Source organism: Chiloscyllium punctatum, chromosome 8, assembly GCF_047496795.1.
Source record: "Chiloscyllium punctatum isolate Juve2018m chromosome 8, sChiPun1.3, whole genome shotgun sequence".
NCBI classification, from domain to species: Eukaryota; Metazoa; Chordata; class Chondrichthyes; order Orectolobiformes; family Hemiscylliidae; genus Chiloscyllium; species Chiloscyllium punctatum.
The window spans coordinates 89970770-89993524 of NC_092746.1; the positions used below are offsets into that span (position 1 = coordinate 89970770).

The window sequence follows — 22755 nt, forward strand, 5'->3', positions numbered from 1 at the left end:
ATTTTTAAATGCAATGATTAATCAAAGGAATCTGAGTTGCAATTGTAAATTGATCCTCAAATAGACTGATTCTTGTTCTGCATTACAGTACTTTTTCATTAGAGAGAGTTCCATAATGCATTAAAAATGTGATTTAAAGTTCAATCAGCCTCTGTTGCCTTTTTTGATGATTTAAATCAACTGACAGGTGTGGCCATGAAAATAGAACTCCCTCTTTGCAAAGTTGAGGGATTCGCTGCATCTGTTTCATTGTACTGATTCACTAAAACACAACTTCGAAATGGAAAGAAGCACTATATTGTCACGTCAGTTTCGGGCAACATAGCTGGAAGGTGTTGTGTTGATAACTGTAACCTTTATTAATTTGTTTTACAAGTCAATAATGACTTCAGTTCGTAGATGCTCTATTTCTTCAGGAACAATTGATATGAAGAGGCTGTAATATCTCAATATAGCTTTCACATGGCTTCTTATTTGCCCACAAGCTGAAGAGACACTTCGAGTCATAAAGTTAGTGTCATAGAGCACAGAAACAGAACCTTGATTCCAACTCATCCCTGCTGACCAGACATTCCAGTCTAACCTAGTCCCAATTGCCAGCATTTGACCCATGTGCCTCCATATCCTTTGTATTCATATGCCTATCCAGATGCCTTTTGAATGTTGAAAATGTACCCACCTCAATCACTCCCTCTGGCAGCATGTTCTATACACGTACCAATCTCTGCGTGAAAAAGATACCTCTCAAGTAGTTTTCAAATCTTTCCCCACACCTTAAGCCTACGCCCTCCAGTTTTAGACCAGGATAAAAACCTTGACTACTCGCTCTATACATGCCCCTTATGATTTTTTAAAGCTCTTAGACCCCGAAGCTCCAGGGAAAAATGCTGCAGTCTATCCAACTTATCCCTTTAGCTCAAATCTTCCAGTCCCAGCAACTTCCTTGCAAATCTTTTCTGTACCCTCTCAAGTTTAACAACATCCTTCCTGTAGTAGAGTGACCAGAATTGTATCATATTCTAAAAGGGGCCTCACCAATGTCCTATACAGGAACAACATCACATCCCATCTCCTATACTCAATGCAGTGACCAATCGAGGCAAGCATACCAAATGCTGCCTTCACCACCCTGGACTGTCTTCTCCAGACGATTCAATCTGTAGGTTCTTTACGCAGAGAGTTGTGAATTCATGGAATGCGTTGCCAGCGTTGGTGGTGGAAGCAGAGTCATTAGGGACATTTAAGCAATTGCTGGACATGCACATGGATAGCAGTGAGTTGAGGGGTGCGTAGGTTAGGTTATTTTAGATTAGGAATAATCCTCAGCACAACATCGTGGGCCGAAGGCCCTGTTCTGTGCTGTACTTTTCGATGTTCTATATTCTAATCTCTCTTCCTGGGACTGTACTCCCGGAATTCTTAAAGGTATACTGCAGTACCTATTAATAACAGTGCAAACCTCTTTGCAGACAGCTAGCTGTGCTTAACCATTGCTAAGTTGGTTTGTCTCAAGCTCAAACCGTCTCACCTACACCAGGCAAACACTGGTTGTGGATGTTATTCACTCCCATAAGAGCACCACACTCCTCAGAACTTAGCACTGCAGTTCAGCTGCCTGAAGACTCCTCTCTCAATTAATTAGATTAGATTAGATGACTTACAGTGTGGAAACAGGCCCTTCGGCCCAACAAGTCCACACCACCCCGCCGAAGCGCAACCCACCCATACCCCTACATCTATCCCTTACCTACACTACGGGCAATTTAAGATGGCCAAGTCACCTGACCTGCACATCTTTGGACTGTGGGAGGAAACCGGAGCACCCGGAGGAAACCCACGCAGACACGGGGAGAACGTGCAAACTCCACACAGTCAGTTGCCTGAGGCGGGAATTGAACCCGGGTCTCTGGCGCTGTGAAGCAGCAGTGCTAACCACTGTGCCACCGTGCCGCCCACACTCAGTGGTTTCACAAGTTAGTGTTCTAAGAAACAATGTCAAATGGATCCTGTAAATCCATCTTCCAGTGCTCAGTTTTTTTCCCCAAAATTATTAATGGCAAATTTCAAAATCTTCATTGAGGTCATCACTTAATCTATGAAGAAATACTGGTGTTTTAGAGAAAAAAGGGGAGAGAACTGGAGAACAGGAAGAGAAGTGGAAGAGGGAGTCTAATTGGTGCCTTGCAGAATGAACAGTGCAAGAATGAGTCAACGATAGAAATGGACAAAACATTAACAGATTGAGATGGAAGAAGGGTGAATAAAGGATTGAGTGAGCAGTTGAAACAGTTCGAGGGAGGAGAATGATGGGAGTAGTAAACTCTAGTTTGGAGACAATGAGGGATCAGAAGGAGGGAAAAGCATTACTGATGGGCAAGATAAAGGATTTGAGCTGTGCAAAGGATCATTGTTCCATCATAACTTTCACCACAAATGTAGCAGGCATTGATACCTTGATCCTTCTAAATCTCAACAGGATATTATCTTCTACTTGGAAGGATAGGCAGACTAAAGAGAGACCAGTAATCAGAAGGCAAAAGGCTGCACAAAATAATGAGAGAGGGAGGAACATAAAAGCAAACAAGAGAGAGATAAAGACTCAACGCATCCTTAAGAATCAGCAGCAGGAGCAACACATCTTAAATGAGAAAGAAGGAAAGAGAGCAACAGATGGCAAAAAAGACACGGAGAGAGAAAGAGACACAAAATGTGAGAGAGAGAGAGACACAGAGAGAGAGAGAGACACAGAGAGAGAGAGAGAGAGAGAGAGAGACAGACACAAGGATGGACAGGCAGGGGGATATGGACAGAGAGGGAGGGGACAGATGGTGGAGGGGCAGAGACAAAGAGGGGGGAACAGAAAGAGGGGAACAGGGACAGAGAAAGAGGGAGGCAGGGACGGGGGAGGAAGAGAGAGAGAGAAAGAGAAAGAGAGGGAGAGACAGACAGACAGAAGGGGGGCAGTGACGGGGGGGTGGGGGGGAGAGAAGAGAGAGGGAGAGAGGGTGACAGGGACAGAGAGAGGCAGAGACAGAGTGCGGACAGACGCGGAGGAACAGATAGAGAGGGGGATGGACAGGGATAGAAGAGAGAGAGGGGGACAGAGAGAGAAGGACAGGACAGACAGAGAGAGGGGATCAAACAGGGACAAAAGACAGATTCTGGGGATGGGGAGGGGGGCAGAGAGGGAGTGTGCGAGCGAGGGGGACAGAGAAAGGAATCACGAGGGGGAACAGGGAGAGAGAGAGAAAGGGAGAGAGACAGAGACAGACGGACAGCGACAGAAAGAGAGACAGTAAGAAAGACAGAGAGACAGTAAGATAGAGAGCGACGGGGGGAGGAGAGGGAGAGAGGGAGAGGGTGGGGGTGGGAAAGAGAGAGAGAGAGAGAGAGAGAACGAGAGAGATGGTGGTGGTGGGGGGGAAGAGAGAGAGCGAGCGAGAAAGAGAGGGAGAAAGAGAGAAAGAGCGAGGGGGGGGAAAAGAGAGCGCGCGCGCGAGGGGGGAAAAGAGAGCGCGCGCGCGAGGGGGGAAAAGAGAGCGCGCGCGCGAGGGGGGAGAAAGAGCGCGCGCGCGAGGGGGGAGAAAGAGCGCGCGCGCGAGGGGGGAGAAAGAGCGCGCGCGCGAGGGGGGAGAAAGAGCGCGCGCGCGAGGGGGGAGAAAGAGAGCGCGCGCGGGGGAAAAAAAGAGAGCGCGCGCGAGGGGGGAAAAGAGAGAGCGCGCGAGGGGGGAAAAAAGAGAGAGCGCGCGCGAGGGGGGAAAAGAGAGAGCGCGCGAGGGGGGAAAAAAGAGAGAGCGCGCGAGGGGGGGAAAAAGAGAGACAGCGAGGGGGGAAAAAGAGAGACAGCGAGGGGGGAAAAAGAGAGACAGCGAGGGGGGAAAAGAGAGACAGCGAGGGGGGAAGAGGGCGAGAGCGCGGAGGGGGGAGGGAGCAAGAGATGGAGGGGGAGGAAAGAGTGAGAGACGGGGGGGGAAGAGGTGGACACGGGGGTGGGTGGGAGGGAAATGGACGCGGGGGGGGGGGGGAGGAAGAGAGAGACGGACGCGGGGGGGGGGTTGGGGAGGGAGACGGGCGGGGGGAGGAAGCGGGAGGCGGATGTGGCGGGGGGGGACAAGGAGAGCGACGCGGGGGGGGGGGGAGGAGAGCGACGGGGGGGCGAGGAGAGAGAGAGACGGGAGGGCGGGAAGAGAGACGGTGGGGGGGGGGGAGAGAGGAGAGAGAGACGGTGGGGGGGGTAGGAGAGAGAGAGAGAGAGATGGGGAGGTAGAGAGATAGACAGGAGGAGAAAAGAGAGAGACGCGGAGGGGAAGAGAGAGAGACGGGGGGGGGGGGAGGAGAGAGAGAGACGGGGGGGGGAGGAGAGAGAGAGACGGGGAGGTAGAGAGATGGACGGGGGGGGGGGGAGAGAGGAGAGGGACAGGGGGGGGGAGGAGAGAGAGAGGGAGAGACAGGGGGTAGAGGGAGAGAGAGACGGGGGGAGGGGGGAGGGGGAGGAGAGAGAGAGAGGGAGAGACAGGGGGTAGAGGGAGAGAGAGACGGGGGGGTGGAGGGAGGGGAGGGGGAGGGAGGGGGAGAGGGAGGGGGAGTGAGAGAGAGAGAGAGAGAGAGAGAGAGATGAGGGTAGAGAGAGAGACACGGGGAGGGAGAGAGAGAGAGAGAGAGACGGGAGAGGGGGAGTGAGAGAGACGGGGGGGGGGGGGGTAGATAGAGTGACGGGGGGTTAGAGACCATGACGGGGGTGTGGAGAGAGTGAGATGGGGAAAGGGAGAGATGGGGAAGTGAGAGAGAGACGGGGAGGGGAGAGAGACAGAGACAGGTGTGAGAGAGACGGAGAGAGAAAGAAAGAAAGAGAGAGAGAGGGAGAGGGAGAGAGGGAGGGAGAGAGAGAGAGAGAAGGGGAGAGAAAGAGGGAGATGGGGGAGAGAGAGAGAGAGAGACGGGGAAGAGTGAGAGAAAGGGGGAGAGAGAGCGAGAGCGAGAGAATGAGAAAGAGACGGGGGGAGAGAGAGCGAGAGACAGGGTGGGAGAGAGAGAGAGAGCGAGAGAGATGGACGGGAGAGAGAGAGTGTATGTTGGGGAAAGAGGGAGTGGGAAAGGGGCAAGGAGGAGGGGGTCAAAGGAGGAGGGGGGTCAAAGGAGGAGGGGGGTCAAAGGAGGAGAGGGGTCAAAGGAGGAGGGGGGTCAAAGGAGGAGGGGGGTCAAAGGAGGAGGGGGGTCAAAGGAGGAGGGGGGTCAAAGGAGGAGGGGGGTCAAAGGAGGAGGGAGAAGGGGGGTAGGAAAGGGGAAGGCGGCAGGAGGAGGGAGGGGGGGAAGGAGTGAAGGGGAAGGAGGAAATAACAGACAGGGAGAGACAGAAACAAACAAAGAGGTGCAGAGACAAAGAGATGGAGAGAGAGAAAGACAGAAAAAGAGGGGAAAATGAGAGATAGAGAGGCGGGGGGGGAGAAGAAGAGAGAGAGAGAGAGACAGACAGACACACACACACACAGAGGAAGAGCAACAGAGGGAGAGAGCCAGGAACAGGAAGAGACGGTTTCATGCAGAAACAGAAAGACCCAGAGTGGAGCTTAAAAGTACGGAGAGAGCAGGACATCCCCCTGAGATTCGATAAGACCAGCAGTTGGCTTACAACATGTTAAGAGAAATGTTGTCCACGGTCAGGGGACAGGTAGGTCCGTCTGCAAGTCACACAGCTACGCAACTGAGCAGCTAAGCAGCAGAAGAGCCTTAATCCTTCCAAATTCAACTGTAAGAACTTCAAATCTGTGATGTGAATCTCTGGATTATTTCCTAAAATAAAAGCAAACTGGCTTATGGTCAGTAAGATTAAAGAATTAAAAGTATGGTTCAATAAATTGACATGGGAGAAATTGGTTTCAATTGATGAGACACTGGTACCAGTAATGGGGAATGTAGGGACTGAACTGTTGAGATATTCATGACTTGAACCTTGGTTGGATTCATGTTCTGATGAGCTGCATAACTACAGCAGCATGAAGGACTTGCAACGAAATCATGACAGCACTGTGATAAACTGAAGTGAGAGGGCAAACTAAATCAGCAAAACAGAAGTGCAGAAACAATCAGAACCATGGCATAAAAGGGGAGAGTTTACAAATATTGTGCAATTACTGATAAGGCTGCAGGTTGTGAAGATACTAAAAAGACAGAACTAAAGACTGCATCTGAATGTATGCAGCATTTGTGACAAAGTGGATGATTTGATACCTCAATTATAAATAAACTTTTTATTTATATTATAGAAATATGGTTCTGAAGAAGGGTCACTGGACCCAAAATGTTAACTCTGTTTTCTCTTCACAATTACTATCAAAGCTGCTGAGTTTCTCCAGCTATTTGTTTTTTGACTGAAGGACAGGAAGTTAGGAGATGGTGGAATGGTAGCAATGGCAAAAAGCATGGCATTGTCACAACAGAAATCTTCATTTGAAGATCAATATGCAGAATGAATTTAGATGGAGTTAGGAAACATGAAAGGTGAGATGTCACTTCTGGGAGTTCTTTATGGGACCCCACTGTTCATCAGCATCCACACTGTAGGGTGGGAAATTGACAGAAATAAATAAAGACTTCTAATGGAATAATAATGATAATTTCGGGTGATTTTCATCTATACAAAGATTTAGTGAATCAGATTTGCAGAGATAATTTGGAAAGTGAGCTCATACAAAATATTTTCAGATTCTCAGCACATCATTTAGTTCGATCCAGAATAAATGTCTATTCTATATCTGCTAATGTGCATTGAGACAGGAATAATTAATCATCTCACATCATATGCAATTCTAGGTAGAAAACAGACCATGGGGCATGGAAGCTGAAGGAGATCATTCAGCCCATCAAGTCTGTTTTGCCATTCAATTTGCACACTTGGAAAAGCATGGACTTATTAGGGCTCGTCAGCATGGCTTTGTGCAAGGGAGATGTTGTCTCGCAAATCTGATTGAGCTTTCGACGTAATGACAAAGCTGATGGTTGAGGGTAGGGCAATGGATGTTGTCACCATGCACTTGACTAAAACACCTGACAAGATCCCTCATGGTAGGCTGGTCCAGAAGATTTCATCACATGGGATCTGTAGTGAGTTGGTAAGTTGGATACAAAACTGGCTTGGTCAAAGAAGTCAGAAGGTATTTATGGAGGGGTGTGCAGGCCAGGTGGATTAGCCATGGGAAATGCAGGGTTCCAGGGATAGAGTAATCGTTGGGTTTGGGTGGAATGCTCTTCACAGAGTTGTTGTTCACTCGATGGGCCAATGGCCTGCTTCCACAGAGTAGGGATTCAGTGAAATGCTCTATGATAAGAAAGTTAGCATATATGGGTCTTTTTCAGGTTGGTAAGATGTAATGAATGGGATCAGCACTGGGGCTTCAGCTATTTACAACCCACAACAAAATGTGCATTATTATGGCTCCTGAATTTGCTGATCACACAACGATGGGTAGGGCGAAAAAAAAGACTTCTGAAGAGAACATAACAAATCTATAATAAGAATTTGTAAAGATCAAGTGAGCAGGCAAAAATTTGGCAGATGTGAAACCAAGAACTGGTCCACTTTGACAGGAGGAACAGAAAAACAAGCTATGGAGAGAAATTGCTGAACTCTGAGGTGCAGAGTGATGTATGTGTCCTGGTACATGAATCACAAAGGTAATATGCAGGTATAGTAAGTGATTAGGAAATCAAATGCAATGTTGGTGTTTGGTACAAAACAATTGGAATACAATAGGGATGTTTGCTTCACTTATACAGGACATCGGTGAGGCCACGTGAAAACTGCCACGTACAGTTTGGATGTTTTGTGAATGGAGATAATTGCATTAGAAGCAGTTGAGAGAAGCAACATTTCACTGATTCCTGGGATGAGGAGATCCTCTTACAAGGAAAGGTGATCAGGTCAGGCCTGTATCCACTGGAGTTTAGAAGAGAGAGCTGACCTTACTGAAATATGTAAGATCCTGAGGAGTTTTGACAGTGTTTGTTGTGTGGCCATCTGCCCACATCTATGAGTTTGGGTTTAATGCAGTGTGGTCAAGGAGAAAGCAAAGTCAAGAACTGTCTCCAGACTCTAGCTTCTTTATATTTCAGTTTATTGCATCTAAAAACAAAAGGTCTTGTACATGATAATTGAAGATACACCAGGTTCTAATCTTATTGTTACCTTGAGACAATCCTCCACTTGCTTCTCTCTCACCATCTCCCACACATCCTCTAATTACCTTCACCCATATTGTGCTATTCATGCCAATCTGTGATATCACAAGGTTTCTCCAGGTTTAAAACAGTTGGGGTATAGATGTGGAACAGATGTTTCCTTTATGGGAGAGACTTGAATGAAGGTAGATGTTTTAACATTAAGGGCTCTCCCATTTAATATGAGATTAGGAGAATTTTATTTTTCCCTCTTAGAGGCATTAGTCTGTGAACTTTCAACCTCAGAGACCATGAGATAGGGTCACTGAATATTTTTAAAGCAGAAGCAGGTAGATTCTTGACGAAAAATTGAGAGGATAGGCATGAATGTGGAATTGAGGCCACATCAGTTCAACCATGTTCTTGTCTGACTCCTATCTTTTGTATTTTTGTACAGCAGAAACATGATAGAGACCCCCTATTCATTGCTTAAGAGCAGGAGTAGAAGATTTGGAATCCTTTTTTTCCCTCTGCTATTTGATAAAGTTAAATGTGTTACAATAGATTCATTTTCTATTCATGTCAAAACCTGTCCTGAATTATTTTTATCAGCAGTTTGGTCATCTTGGTGGTTTAATGAGACTTTATACATTTTGAGAGAGCTTGAGGAACAGCGGGAGCATGTCAGGTTCCCAGTTATATCATGACACTGGTAATGCATATGAAATCACATTTCATTTAGCAAAGTCAGCCTACCCTTAAAATGGCACTGAAGCATTATTGTATCTGGAAAATAAGCAATACAACATAATTTGAACAAATTTGTATTTCAAACTATTAAAAATTTCTTAAAGGAAAGCCCTGGCACAGAATCTGATATTGTTAATACAATAAGACACGAGTAGGCACCTTGTGATTTGGAAATGCTTTACCCACAAGTTTGACGAGGAACTTCAAAATAGTTGAGGAACAAGAAAAGCATTCTCATCTCCCAGGTAAAAGATTTCGGCTCAAGTCCCAGTCTTGAGACTTGAGCACAGAATTGAGACTTTAATACTCAAGTGGGAGAGCTGCACGAAATCAGTCACTGTCTTTTAGAAAACAAGTTAAACTAACTGACTTGTGAGGTGGGAATAAAAGATCCCATGGCCCTATTTCAGAGTATCCTGGCCAACATTCATCACTCAACTGATGTCACAAAAAAAATCATCAAATTGCTGCTCATTGAAGTTTCTTGTACACAAGTTGGCAAGTACAATTCTACAACAGTGACACCACTTCAAAAATATTCAATTGGCTGTAAAATGTTTTGAAACATCCATAGGGTGTGGAAGTCATTAAGTAAATGAAATTGTTGAAAAAACTTCAAGTACAATAGGACCAGATTTTGGTTAGTTATTGTAATTTATAGCCATGATACTCAACTTTCGAACAAAAAAAAAGATTTAATACTATATTTTGCAGCAAAGATGGTCGGACATCACATTTAAACAGTACAATGGTCGAGATTAAAATGTTCAGCTTGGTCACCAATACATCTGAGTAAATAATAGATACGAGAGCCACATGATTTATTTTAACATTAGATGGTTTCAGAGCATAGAACTAGCTTTGTCAAGTCATCTTTCAACAGCTAGAAATTACAGAAAATCCATTAACAAGAAATCTCTCTCGTCAAGGAGCAAATTTCTCAGAAAAAAATAATATATGCTTATTTGCACCCTGTACCATTCAGGTTTTGAGAATACATGTACAAGAATGAGAATTTAAAGCAGGGAAATTCTATTAAACTCAACAAAGTATGTTCCCTCAACGTACTTGTTATTACAGCTTTTAAAATACAAATATTTGCCTGCAAATACATTTGTACTTATTTCCATTTATTCTCATCACCGAATGATCATTTGTCTCATGTTATACCTCCTGTTGGGAAAAAAACAATTCTGTTCCCTCTTATTTGAACATCCTAAACTGCAATTTAAATGCTGGCTGAAAGTAACAAGTGTTAAGACATCCGCATTTGAACAAAGTCAGGTCTATAGCCATCTCTTCACCAATAAGAAATTTCAAACAAAAAGCATGGGATTTTTGTACGCATCACAACATATCCTTAAACTTCAGGCAATTTAAGTAATTAATGATATTCTTCTCAAAACTCACATCAGGTATGTGTCTTCTACTGCATTGCTACCCCATCTATTGGTGTATGTTTAAATAACAGTATGTACAACATCCAAGTAGCTAGATATGTTCAAGGAGTGGGAAAAGAAGGTTCTGAAGTGCTAAACTGCAATTGCAGGTATAATGAGACAAGGATTATAGAGTCATAGAGATGTACAGCATGGAAACAGGCCCTTCAGTCCAACCTGTCCATGCCGACCAGATATCCCAACCCAATCTAGTCCCACCTGCCAGCACCCAGCCCATATCCCTCCAAACCCTTCCTATTCATATACCCATCCAAATGCCTCTTAAATGTTGCAATTGTACCAGCCTCCACTACATCCTCTGGCAGCTCATTCCAAACATGTGCCATCCTCTGCATGAAAAAGTTGTCCCTTAGGTCTCTTTTATATCTTTCCCCTCTCACCCTAAACCTATGCCCTCTAGTTCTGGACTCCCCGACCCCAAGGAAAAGACTTTGTCTATTTATCATATCCATGCCCCTCATAATTTTGTAAACCTCTATAAGGTCACCCCTCAGCCTACGATGCTCCAGGGAAAACAGCCCCAGCCTGTTCAGCCTCTCCCTGTAGCTCAGATCCTCCAACCCTGGCAACATCCTTCTAAGTCTTTTCTGAACCCTTTCAAGTAACACAACATCTTTCCGACAGGAAGGAGACCAGAACTGCACACAATATTCCAACAGTGGCCTAACCAATGTCCTGTACAGCCGCAACATGACCTCCCAACCCCTGTACTCAATACTCTGACCAATAAAGGAAAGCATACCAAATGCCTTCTTCACAATCTTATCTACCTGCGACTCCACTTTCAAGGAGCTATGAACCTGCACTCCAAGGTCTCTTTGTTCAGCAACACTCCCTAGGACCTTACCATTAAGTGTATAAGTCCTGCTAAGATTTGCTTTCCTAAAATGCAGCACCTCACATTGAATTACAAATTTCAGTGCCTCAGCACACTAGCTTGGATGGAGTCACCAGCTGGCAGGAGTATTTGTAGACATCTTCAACCTCTCCTTACTATGATCTGAAGTAACCCCCACTTCAATACCACCATCATCCCAATGTCAAAGAAAAATATGTTGTGTGCCTCAATCACTATCACCCGGTGGCTCTGACATCCACAATCATGAAGTGCTTTGGGAAGTTCGCCATGGCCCACATCAACTCCAGCCTCCCTTTATCCCTTGCAATTTGCCTACTGGCTCAACAGGTCCATGGCAGACACAATCTCCATGGCCCTCCACGCATCCCTGAAACATCTGGAAAACAAGGATACGTATGTCAGGCTCCTACTTATTGACTTCAGCTCTGCCTTCAACAATAATTCCAAACAAACGCATTTCCGAACTTGAAAACCTAAGTTTCTGCTCCCCACTCTGTTACTGAATTTTTGACTTCCAGGCCAACAGACCGCACTCAGTAAGGATAAGCGACCACACCTCCTCCATGATAATCCACAATACTGGTGCCCCACAAGGCTGCAAACTCAGACCCCTACTATACTTATACATTCACAACTATGTGGCAAAATTCTACACCAATTCAGCTTACAAGTTTGCTGACACCACCACTATTGTAGGTCAGATCTCAAACAACTATGAGATGGAGTACAGGTTGGAGATAGTGTGCCTGCTGGCATGATGTAAAGACAACCATCTCTTCATCAACATCAGCAAAACAAGACAGCCAAGTCAGTGATTTCAGTGAACAGAGTGGAGGACAAGTCCCTGTCTGCATTAATGGTAATCATGTGGGGATGGTTGAGTGTGTCAAGTTCCTGGGTATGATGATCACCAACATACTGTCCTGGTTCACCCACATTGACACTGGTCAAAAAAAGCACAATCACCTCTCTACTTCATCAGGAGGCTAAGGAAATTTAGCATGTCCACAATGACTTAACAATTTTCATCGCTGCACCATAGAAAGCATTCTATCTGGATGCATCACAGCTTTGTGTGATAACTGCTCTTCCCAAGACAACAAGAAACTCCAGAGAGTTGTGAACACAGCCCAGTCTGTCATGTACACCAGCCTACCAGCCTCCCATCCATTGTCTTCATCGATACTTCCTGCTGCATCGGGAAAGCAACCAACATAATCAAAGCACCCTCCCACCCTGGCTGTACTCTCTTCCACCCTCTTCCATCTGGCAAAAGGTATGAAAGTTTGTATACAAGTACAGATTCAAGAACAACATCTTCCCTGCTATTATCTGACTTTTGAACAGATTTCTTAAATGTTAATGTTGATCTTCTCTGCACCTTCTTTACAGTTGTAATACTGTATCCTGCACTCTGTTCTGTTACCCTTATGCTTTTGCCTGTAAAGCACGCAAGACAAAACTTTTCACTGTACCTCGCTACACGTGACAGTACTAAATTAAATCAAAATCATAAATCTATTTAGAATCAAATTGTTATAGGGTATTACAAATTTGTAGCAATCTTTTATTTAGTCAATTGGTTGAACACTTTTGATTTAAGATAAGAAATTACTTTGATATTATGGAAGTTACTTAATCTGATTCTAAGTTGGGATTCATTTATAAAACGCAGTGAAGGCTGAAGAATTCTTGTAATTTTTTTTATTCTCTACTCAAATTATTACAACAGCCTATTAATGCAATTAGTTCAAGCAACAAGCATTCAATCAAAATATAGAAATAAATAGTTGGGGAAACAATGAGCAAAGATGTGCACAAATTAAAGGATGTAAATAGGGAGCTGTTGTCAATATTGGATTCTTGTACGGATTCATAAATTACATGCATCACTCAGAATTACTGTGTTAAGGATCAACACTGGAAGTTTTCTCCTCTCATACAAGGTAATATAGTCAACAATATGTCAGAGAATTAACAAACATATTAAACAGCAAGGAACGCCAGGTTCTAACTCCAACTCAGCTGGCTGAGTTCCCGACTTGAGCCACATTGCTCTGGGGAAGTGTTTGGTGGAAGTCAAGCACATTTTTGGACGTGGGAAGGATTAAGTGATTAGGAGATGCTTCAGAAAAGGAATGGAGGGGCCTTGGTCACAGATCATCCACTAATCCACTACTTCGAGAAGCACAGGGCAATTCCTTCAATACTTTGTGCAACGATTCACAGATTTTAATAAATTAAATCTAACTTCAGCAAAACAATACTTTGGCTAATTTAATGCAATGTAACAGATTATCACCTCATTAAACTAACTATCTATACAATTTGGGAAGTACCTCTTTAAACAACTTCCACTCAAGCAATATTCATAATAAAGCTCAGAATAAAAAGCTTCTTGTTTTTAAACTCGCAATAACATGGTGGTTAGTTGACCAGTTTATATCCAAAACATTTTTCCATATGCTTTCTTGGTTAGTTTACACTGCGGTTACCTTCACTAGTGAATGAAGGCTTTTTTCACCAAACATATCCCGTAGGAAGGTCAGATCTTCCTGGCTGTTCACATGTGACTGCAGCTGGGTTGGCAAGGAAGCCAACAATTCATATAGACCTGTGAATAAATATGAAATACAATAAGAGTAATGCAACAGAAATCATCTACTTAAGTGACACTTGTTTCTCAACTGCCTGAATGGAGTGTTTCATTTTTTAAATTGAGGAAACCCACAGGCTGTGAAACAGAACTTAATCTCTGGAGATGCCCAAGGTTACAAAAGGCACTGTCTCAACTACAAATGGCATGTTTCCCCATCAGTCTCCAAGAGACAGACAGTAGCACACTGTTCCACAGTAGCATAAAGCACAATCATCCGTCAGGCACCCTCTATCAATATGAGCCAAAGTAGTACAGCAACAAAGAAAGCTCAGGCCCCTTTAGTGAGGTAACCTGGCATTATTTAAAGTCAAGTTGCAACATACGTTTGGTTTCCCAAGAGGATTACACAGGCTCAAAGGGCAATTTGTTGCTTTCACCCAGCCAGAGTCCACCAAAAAAAGGCAGTTTCTATTGGCCTCCAGTGAACCATTATTTAATAAATCGTTATCCCCATATTGCAACAGTTTGATTGTGGTTGCCAAAATTATTTTATCATAAACTATTCACAAAAAAAACCTCTAAATGCTGACGCATAGATTAGGTGTGCAGGAATAAAAACAATAGTGAATGCAGAGTCAGCCTAAATGTAAGTATGCATTGAGATCCCCACATTTATGGTGTTGAGAAGAAACTAAACTGGACATTACATAATTAACAGAGTCGGTTTCTAATCCACAAATTTCTCAAAATCAGAAAAAAAACTGAATATAAATTAAGCCTAAACAGTGATTAAATAGAAACTCCAGATTCTATGCATTTTAATTTTAAAATGTAAAACTACAAGATCAACTTTATTCCTTACTGGTTCAATTCAGTGTTTAATACTGAATTGCTGTAGAAAAAGGCAGAAATGAATTTCAATAGCCTGAAGGTACCAGTTAATTCAATTCTTAATACCAGTTAATTAATTTTTAATTCAAAGTCATAACCATCATGGAAGCAGATCAGTTATGGAAAAATGACAGTCTCAGTGGTAACACTAGGTCATCATCTTAATCCTTTCACAGTATTGCAATTACATAAGTAACAAAAGGACATTTGTCCCCTCAAAGAAACACAAGTTCCAAGAAGCACTTATTTTATTTCATTTTCAAAAAAATAAATCATGTACAGGGAGTAACCACCCAGAATTAAAAGGTTGTGTGTGATCAATCTCCATTGATTTATTGAAGTTGAACATTCCCATAGCAAGAAAACAAGCTGCACAAGAAGCTCTACATATTGTAAAACGTTCCACAGTGCTTAACAGGAGCATAATCAGACAAAAACTGACAGCAATGCACAGGAGGAAAATAAGGCCAGGTGACCAAAAGCTTGGTCCAAGACTTGTTTTAAGAAAGGCATCCACAAATTTAAATATTGAAGTGAAACCAGTTCCTAAAGTATGACATGTACAAGGTGTCAAACAATTGCCAAATCAAGTTAGAAAAAATGCTAACAAAGCACAGGAATAAACTAAATTTTTCCAGATGCTATAATTTTGAAGTTTTGCTTGACAGCACATCGTATTTACGTAGCATAAAATAAAAGTAAAGTATGGCTGATGCTGGAGATCTGAAATAAATAAAATGTCAGAGAAACACAACAGGTTTGGCAGCATGTGTGGAGAGAGAAACTAAATTAATGGTGAGAGTAAATATAACTTCTTTGGAACTGAAGCAAACTGGAAATTGTTTTTGCTTATAACATTATTCTGAAAGGGGCAAGAAGAGCCAGTGGAACAGATAGCATAAAGATAGATAGATTCTTGTTGTCTCGGGGAATTAAGGGCTACGGGGAGAATGCGGGTAAGTGGAGTTGAAATGCCAATCAGCCATGATTGAATGGCGGAGTGGACTCGATGGGCCGAATGGCCTTACTTCCACTCCTATGTCTTATGATCTTAAAGCACAATCATCCGTCAGGCACCCTCTATCAATACGAGCCAAAGTAGTACAGCAACAGTGAAAGCTCAGGCTCCCTTTAGCGAGGTAACCTGGCATTATTTAAAGTCAAGTTGCAGCATATGTTTGGCAAAGGGGAAAAGGAGTGTTCGAATTCTAAGAATCCTTACAAGGTGGAAACAGGCCATTCAGCCCAACAAGTCAACAGTGACGGTCCGAAAAGCATCCCACCCTTACTCACCCCACCTATCCTATCATTGTAACCCTGCATTTCCCATGGCTAATCCACCTAACCTACACATCCCTGGACATGGTAGACAACTTAGCATGGCCAATCTACCTATTCTTCATATCTTTGTACTGTGGGAAGAAACTGGAGCACACTGAGGAAACCCTCACAGACACCAGGAGAACATGCAAACTCCACAGACAGTCGCCCAAGGCTGAAATTGAACGCAGGTCCCTGGCACTGTGAGGCAGCAGTGTTAACCACTTCACAAGGACAGTATAAAACCAAACATGACTGATACTAAGCTTCATGAGATTATATTAGATGAATGACCAAAGAAGTCATTCTGACGTGTTAAAGGAGTTAATTATGAGAGCATATCAATGAAGGAAAAGCAAGTTAGAGAGGCAGACGGGTAAGAGCTTAGAGTCGAGGCAGCTCAACATATAACACCAATGGTGGAAACAATTAAAACTGTGAAGGGTCAAGAAATCAGAACTAGAAGAACACAGACACCTCAGAAGGTTGTGGGGGGGTTGGAAAAGATTTGTGGAAGAATTTGAAAGGAAGGATGAGAATTTTACAATCAGGATGTTGCTTGATCAGACGCCACCATAGGTCAACAAGCAAAGGAGTGATAGGAGAAGGGCACATCTACAAATTAGGAAATGAGCTGGAGCCTCCTGAATGATTTCAGGTTGAAGAAGAATAGAATGGAGAAACTTCCCAAAAGTTGACTCTAGAGGTAACAAAAGCCTGAGTGAAGATTTCAACAGATGAACCAATTGGGCGAAGTTGAGCAATGTTATGGAAATTGAACTAAGCTGTCATAGAGATGGCAGGAGCAGGTGGCCAGAAGCTCAGAAGTGAATGGAATACCAAGGTCAACAGACTGGTTAATATCAAGAGTGTTGTTAGAGAGATAGCAAGAAATCAAAATAATTAATCTAAATCATGTCATTTTTAAAATCATTCATGGTATGAGAGCATCACTGGCTCATTGCACAAAGGGTAGTTATGAGTCAACCACTTTGCTGTTGGAGTCACATGTCGGCCAGACCAGGTAGGGATGTCCAAAAGGATATTGATGAATCAGATGGATTTTTCCTTATAACTAACTATGGATTCGTGGTCATCATTAGACACTTAATTCCAGATTTTCATTGAATTGAAATTCCACCATCTGCCTTGGCGGGATTCAAATCCCAGTCCCCAGAACATTACCCAGGTCTCTGGTATAACAACAATATCACTAGACTGTCACCTCTCTAACCTGTTGCACACATGTTTTGCTTCATATGTGTACGATAGCAGAACACAAAGGTACATCAGACTTAAGGAATGCACTAGATTCACTTTCCATTGTACCATGAATTCTTCTTGGATATGAAAAGTACATTGTTAATACATAAAGAATGTACTTTGGCTCCTTTTAATCTGGTTATAATCAGTAGGTATGAGAACCATTCTACACATTTAAATAATGGTTTAGAGTGGTGCTGGAAAAGCACAGCAGTTCAGGCAGCATCCGAGGAGTAGGAAAATCGACGTTTTGGGCAAAAGCCCTTCATCAGGAATACAGTCAGAGAGCCTGAAGAGTGGAGAATCCTGCTCCTTGGATGCTGCCTGAACTGCTGTGCTTTTCCAGCACCACTCTGATCCAGAACCTGGTTTCCAGTATCTGCAGTCATTGCTTTTACCTACATATTTAAGTAAACTGAGTCAATGAGACCATGTGACTGAAAATGCCCTTAATATCTGTAAACTTTTACCATGCTGTGACAGATAATTACATAATCAAATATATTGCTAGCACCAGGGAATCCTGAGAAGGTTGGAAATAAAAAAAACTTAGTGAAAGCTACTGTTGGAGTGGTGCAAGACTAAGAAAAATATCAGGCTTTAGTTTAGAAAGTTAGTTCACTATTATGAAAGCTATAAGCTTCAAAAAAAGAATAAAACCAAGTGATGAAAAAAACTGCACCACAAAGCATGCAATGGAGACAAGAGAAACTGCTTGAAGTATGATGCTTTTATGACTCTATAAAATGGATGTCATCTCAAAGGAATGTGTGACGGAACATTACAAAAATAAAATTGTGACCCAAAGCACATCACAATATTTCTTTGTAGACATGAAACTTTTGAAACTTTCCTGCAATGTAAATTATAGACAGCCCCTAAATGCTGGCCAAATAAAAATGTAAGCAACACACAAGTAATTTACAACAGGCTTCTGCAAACATTATTTCTTTTCACAAGTCTTTTAGTGTGCTGCCTCTCATCTTGCACTAATCACACTTGCACAATTTTCTAAACATCAATTTTAATGACAAACTCATTCTGTTAAAAAGTTTAATTTAAAATGGACAAATTCTGAAGTAGAATGGGGAATGCTTATTACACTGACAAATTTGGTAATAACAATATTTAATGCCACAATCTTAAGAGAAATGACTCCATGATCTTTCCCTTAATCTGTGAGTACATAATTAAAATTTCAATTTTTGTGAATGCTGCTTAAACCTTTAGTTTTTTTTTAAAAATCTCTCAGATTAGTTCAATCACATTCGTTTCTGAAATATTTGGATACTTATCAAATTCCGTCCAAAATGAAAGTAAAATTTGGTTCACCGAAAGGAAAATTCCTCACAGTTAAACAGGGTAAATGGCCAGAAACATTCTTTTAATTTATAACTTAGGTTTCAAGTTGCTGGAAATTCATTGCAAAGAGTTGAAATTTAAATTTAAATTCAAATTCCTCATTGTCTGAACTGGAATAACTTTACAAAATGTTCTGGTGGAAAAAAAATTTCTTTTCAAATTGATCAGCGAGATCCCCAATTTCAAAAAAACATACATCGTTGCTATAATTGTTCTACCGATGATCTTTGACACTGTCTCAAGTAAAGTGCATATTTTGACTTAATAGCGAAGAAACAGATGACAGAATAAATTTACTACCACTATCCAGAGCACGAGCAGTTGTTTTGGAGATAAAACGTTTCTATATCCAATGTTAGGCATGATACCCAAGTCGACCACAGCAACAGCACTCAATAAATAACAAAACTTTCGAATCACTGTTGACAGGAGCTTGTTTTGACAATGTAATCTGTGGACTCCATCACAGCTATAGAGAGTATGCAGCCAACATGTTCCACACAACCTAAGAATGGGAAGGGGCTACATTTCTCCAGTTATATTTAAAACCTTTGCAACTACCACCAGATTGTAGTTTGGAAATTTTACAACCATAGAATGGCATGAACTGCTCAATGTCAGCCTCATTTTTTTCACTAAAGCTAATTTTCAGTCATAGCCAAAGCTTTCTGCAAGATGCATCGAGAGAAAAGACAGAAACTGACGCTAATAGAAGTAAATCAAAGACATTTAAATTAGTAAAAAGTAAAAATAAAGAAAGTTGATTTATATCTGTCATGAAATAGTTAATTCATCCAGACAAAAAAAACCAATACAGACTAATTAACCTTTGATGCTCCATGACATAAAAGCACAAACACTAGAAGCTGGAATAGGCCATTCAGCACACCGAATCTGCTTCACCATTCATGATCAAGGCTCATCATCCAACTCAATAGCCTGTTCCCACTTTTCCTGCATATCCTTTGATCCCTTTCGTCCCTTGTTGAAATCAATGTTTTGGCTTTGACAGCTTGCTATGGTAGCAAATTCTACAGATTCACCACTTTGAGTGGAGAAATGTCTAATCTCAGTCCTAAATAGTTCACTCAGCAACTTTAGACTGTGATCCCTGATTCTGGACTCTCTTGGACATTGGGAACATCTTTCCTGTATTTACCCTGTTAGACTTTTATAAGTTTCGATGAAACCCCCCTCTCATTTTCTTGAGCTCCAGCAAATGTGATCTCAAACACGTTATATAATACAGTTGGTTTATATTATTTGGAGACCACGTCCCTTTGAAAGGTGAGTCATGTGAGCACAGGTAATTAATCTGCAAGGTTACAGGTTTGTGGTGACTTGGGCACAGCTTCAGAATAAAGCCTCGGAGTTGGGTTGCAGCAAATGACCAAGGTGTATGTTCTTTGGTTCTGCCTCCGTCCTAGAAACTGCCCAGTACAGATAGATTCAACCTCTCCTGATATGTCACTCCCGTAGTCCCAGAAGTGGGTGTGCTAAGCCTTTCGGCACTTGCTCTATAGACAGAACATCCTTCTCCAGATGAGATGACCAAAACTACGCACACAATATTCCGGTGTGGTCTCACCAACACCTGTACAATTGCGGCAATACATTGCTATTCCTATACTCAGATCCTCTCTTATGAAAGTCAATATATCATTTGTTTTATTTACCACCTGCTGGTACTGCATGCTTATCTTCAGTGACTGGTGAATGAGAACACCCAGGTTTCATTGGACACTTCCCCCTCTCAATTCATAGCCTTTCAACTTTCTTGCTTTTGCTACCAAAGTAGAAAACTCAAATTTATCCACATTATACTCATCTGCCATGAATTTGCCCACTTGCTCAGTTTGTCTGAACCACACTGAAACATCTCCCCATCTTTCTCATGGCTCATGCATCACCCAGCTTTGTGTCATGGAAATGTGGAAATATTACATTTATTTCCATCATTTAAATAATTAATAAATATTGTGAATAGCCAGGGTCCTGGCACTGATCACTGCAGAATCCCACAAGTCACTGACTGGCATTCAGAAAAAGACAGATCTATTTCCACTCTGTTTCCTATCTGCCAACCAGTTCTCAGTGTCAATTCACGACACCCAACCCCTTGCACTTTAATTTTACAGACTCATCTCTTATGTGGGACATTGTTGAAAGCCTTCTGCAAATCCAAATAAATCACACCCACCGGTTCATCCTCATCAACTCTATTAGTTATATCCTCAAAGAATTCCAGTAGATTTATCAAGCATGATTTGCTTTTCATAAATCTATGCTGGATCTGTCCAAACTTGTCACTGTTTCCAAGTGATCAGCTATTTAATCTGTTAGAATGAACGCCAGCATTTTCCCCTCTTCCAATGTCAGACTGACTGGTCTCCAATTCCTAGTTTTCTTTGTGCTTGCCTCCTCAAGAAGCCTTGCACAACCACACTGACGATTATTCTTTTCTCTTTTCACAATACCTAGTCGAGGATGGCCTGTTCTCCAGTTGGTTCCTCAACATATTGGTCCAGAAAACCATCCCATCTACACTCCAGGAATTTCACCTCTACAGTATTATTAGTAATTTGATTTGCTCAATCTATGAATTAAAGTCACACATAATTACAGATGTTCCTTTAGTCCATGCAAATCTAATTTCCTATTTAAAAGTATTCATGATATTACCCCAACAGTTTGAAGGTCTACATCCAACCCCACAAATGTTTTTCTTTTAACCTGTTGTGTTTCTCAGCTATTCCCAAATAGATTCCAAATTGCTGGAGCCAATATCTTTCCTCACTATTAACTTCCTCTTCAACCAGCAAAGCAACTCCATCACCTTTATTTTGTCTGTCCTTCCTGAACACTGAATACCTGTTTTCATCCATTTGCACGATTTAGTCATTTATTTTACTTGACTGCAAATGGTCCACATACTAATGCGCAAAGCCTTAAAATCTCCCTGTTTAACATGATTTGTCCCATCCCCATGATTTTTCGTTGTGGCCTTGCTTAATCCTGGCCCATGATTTCTCTGCCAGCCACTATTTTTTAATCCCCCTTTCTGTCTTTTGATCTTGCCCTTCAATCTTCTTTCTCGGACACCTTGCATTGATTCCCATCGCCCTACCAAATATCATTTCAATGCTGGTCAGTACAAAAGTGAAAAAAAACAGTAGTGGCCTGAATTTTGCAACTAGCAGCAGAAGCTGGCTCTCCCTGATACAGTGTGTCTCCTTTATTAAGTCCATTGAAGTGGAGTGGAATTCCAACAAATTCACACCTGCTTTGTTGTCATGATCAAAGGACATCTTTGAAGCCGAAAGCTCAATGGCAAGTGTTCACAGTCATTTTAAATGTTATCTTTGTTCAACTTCAAATTCTAGTTGAATTCATGCCCAGCACAACTAACTTTGCTGACTGTGATAACTCCCTTGCCTACCCCAAACCCCTATCTCCATATTCTCTCAATGATCTGAGGAGAGATGGTGCACCAAGAGTATGGTACAATTTGGTGATGAAATTACACAAATCAATAAGGAATCATGCTTTTTTAAAATTTATTTCCCTCCATCAACCATTTGCCTATATTCCATTCAGTGAGAAAATGATCCCTGAAAGACCCGTTGAGAGAATGATCCAAAGATTGCACTGTGGAAAAAAGACTCCTTTGAAGAGCGCAATATGGGTGATTTTGTTTCCCCCACAGGAATCTCTTGAAGTCATTGGTTTTTATGGGATAAAAATACATGCCATACTAACAAGCTGTATTCTTTATGTATACCACTGGGATGCCGAGTCGACAATCAATCAGTAACTTCATCCCATCCTCATCCATGCAACCATTATCACAGAATGCAGCACATTTGACTTGCAGCATGATTTTACTTTTGAAATTGACTGTAAAGTTTAATTTCATTCAGTCAGCCATATAGGCGAGTATCATCTTGTCCTCTCAGCTTCTGCAGCTTTGACAAGAACTATTTCTTTTGCCTTTTCACTTTTCATTTGTCTGTTAGACATATCAAACTTTATAAACATTTTATCTATGTTCCCAAAGAATGGTCACTTGTGCTTTTTCTGCTCTTTGAAGATGCATC

At 42.1% G+C, this 22755-nt stretch overlaps 1 protein-coding gene across 8 annotated transcripts in view; it reads right to left on the reverse strand.

The window, feature by feature from the left end:
* mpp7a (MAGUK p55 scaffold protein 7a) overlaps window positions 1–22755 on the reverse strand; it is a 431085-nt gene that overhangs the window by 220049 nt on the left and 188281 nt on the right. For 7 of the 8 annotated variants that reach the window (XM_072576030.1, XM_072576032.1, XM_072576028.1 and 4 more), the window contains one exon: window positions 13719–13837. The exons of the other annotated variant lie outside the window; for it this stretch is intronic. In XM_072576030.1, coding sequence (XP_072432131.1) covers window positions 13719–13837 — 119 coding nt within the window. The remainder of the gene's footprint in view (window positions 1–13718; window positions 13838–22755) is intronic. 8 annotated transcript variants of the gene reach the window in all.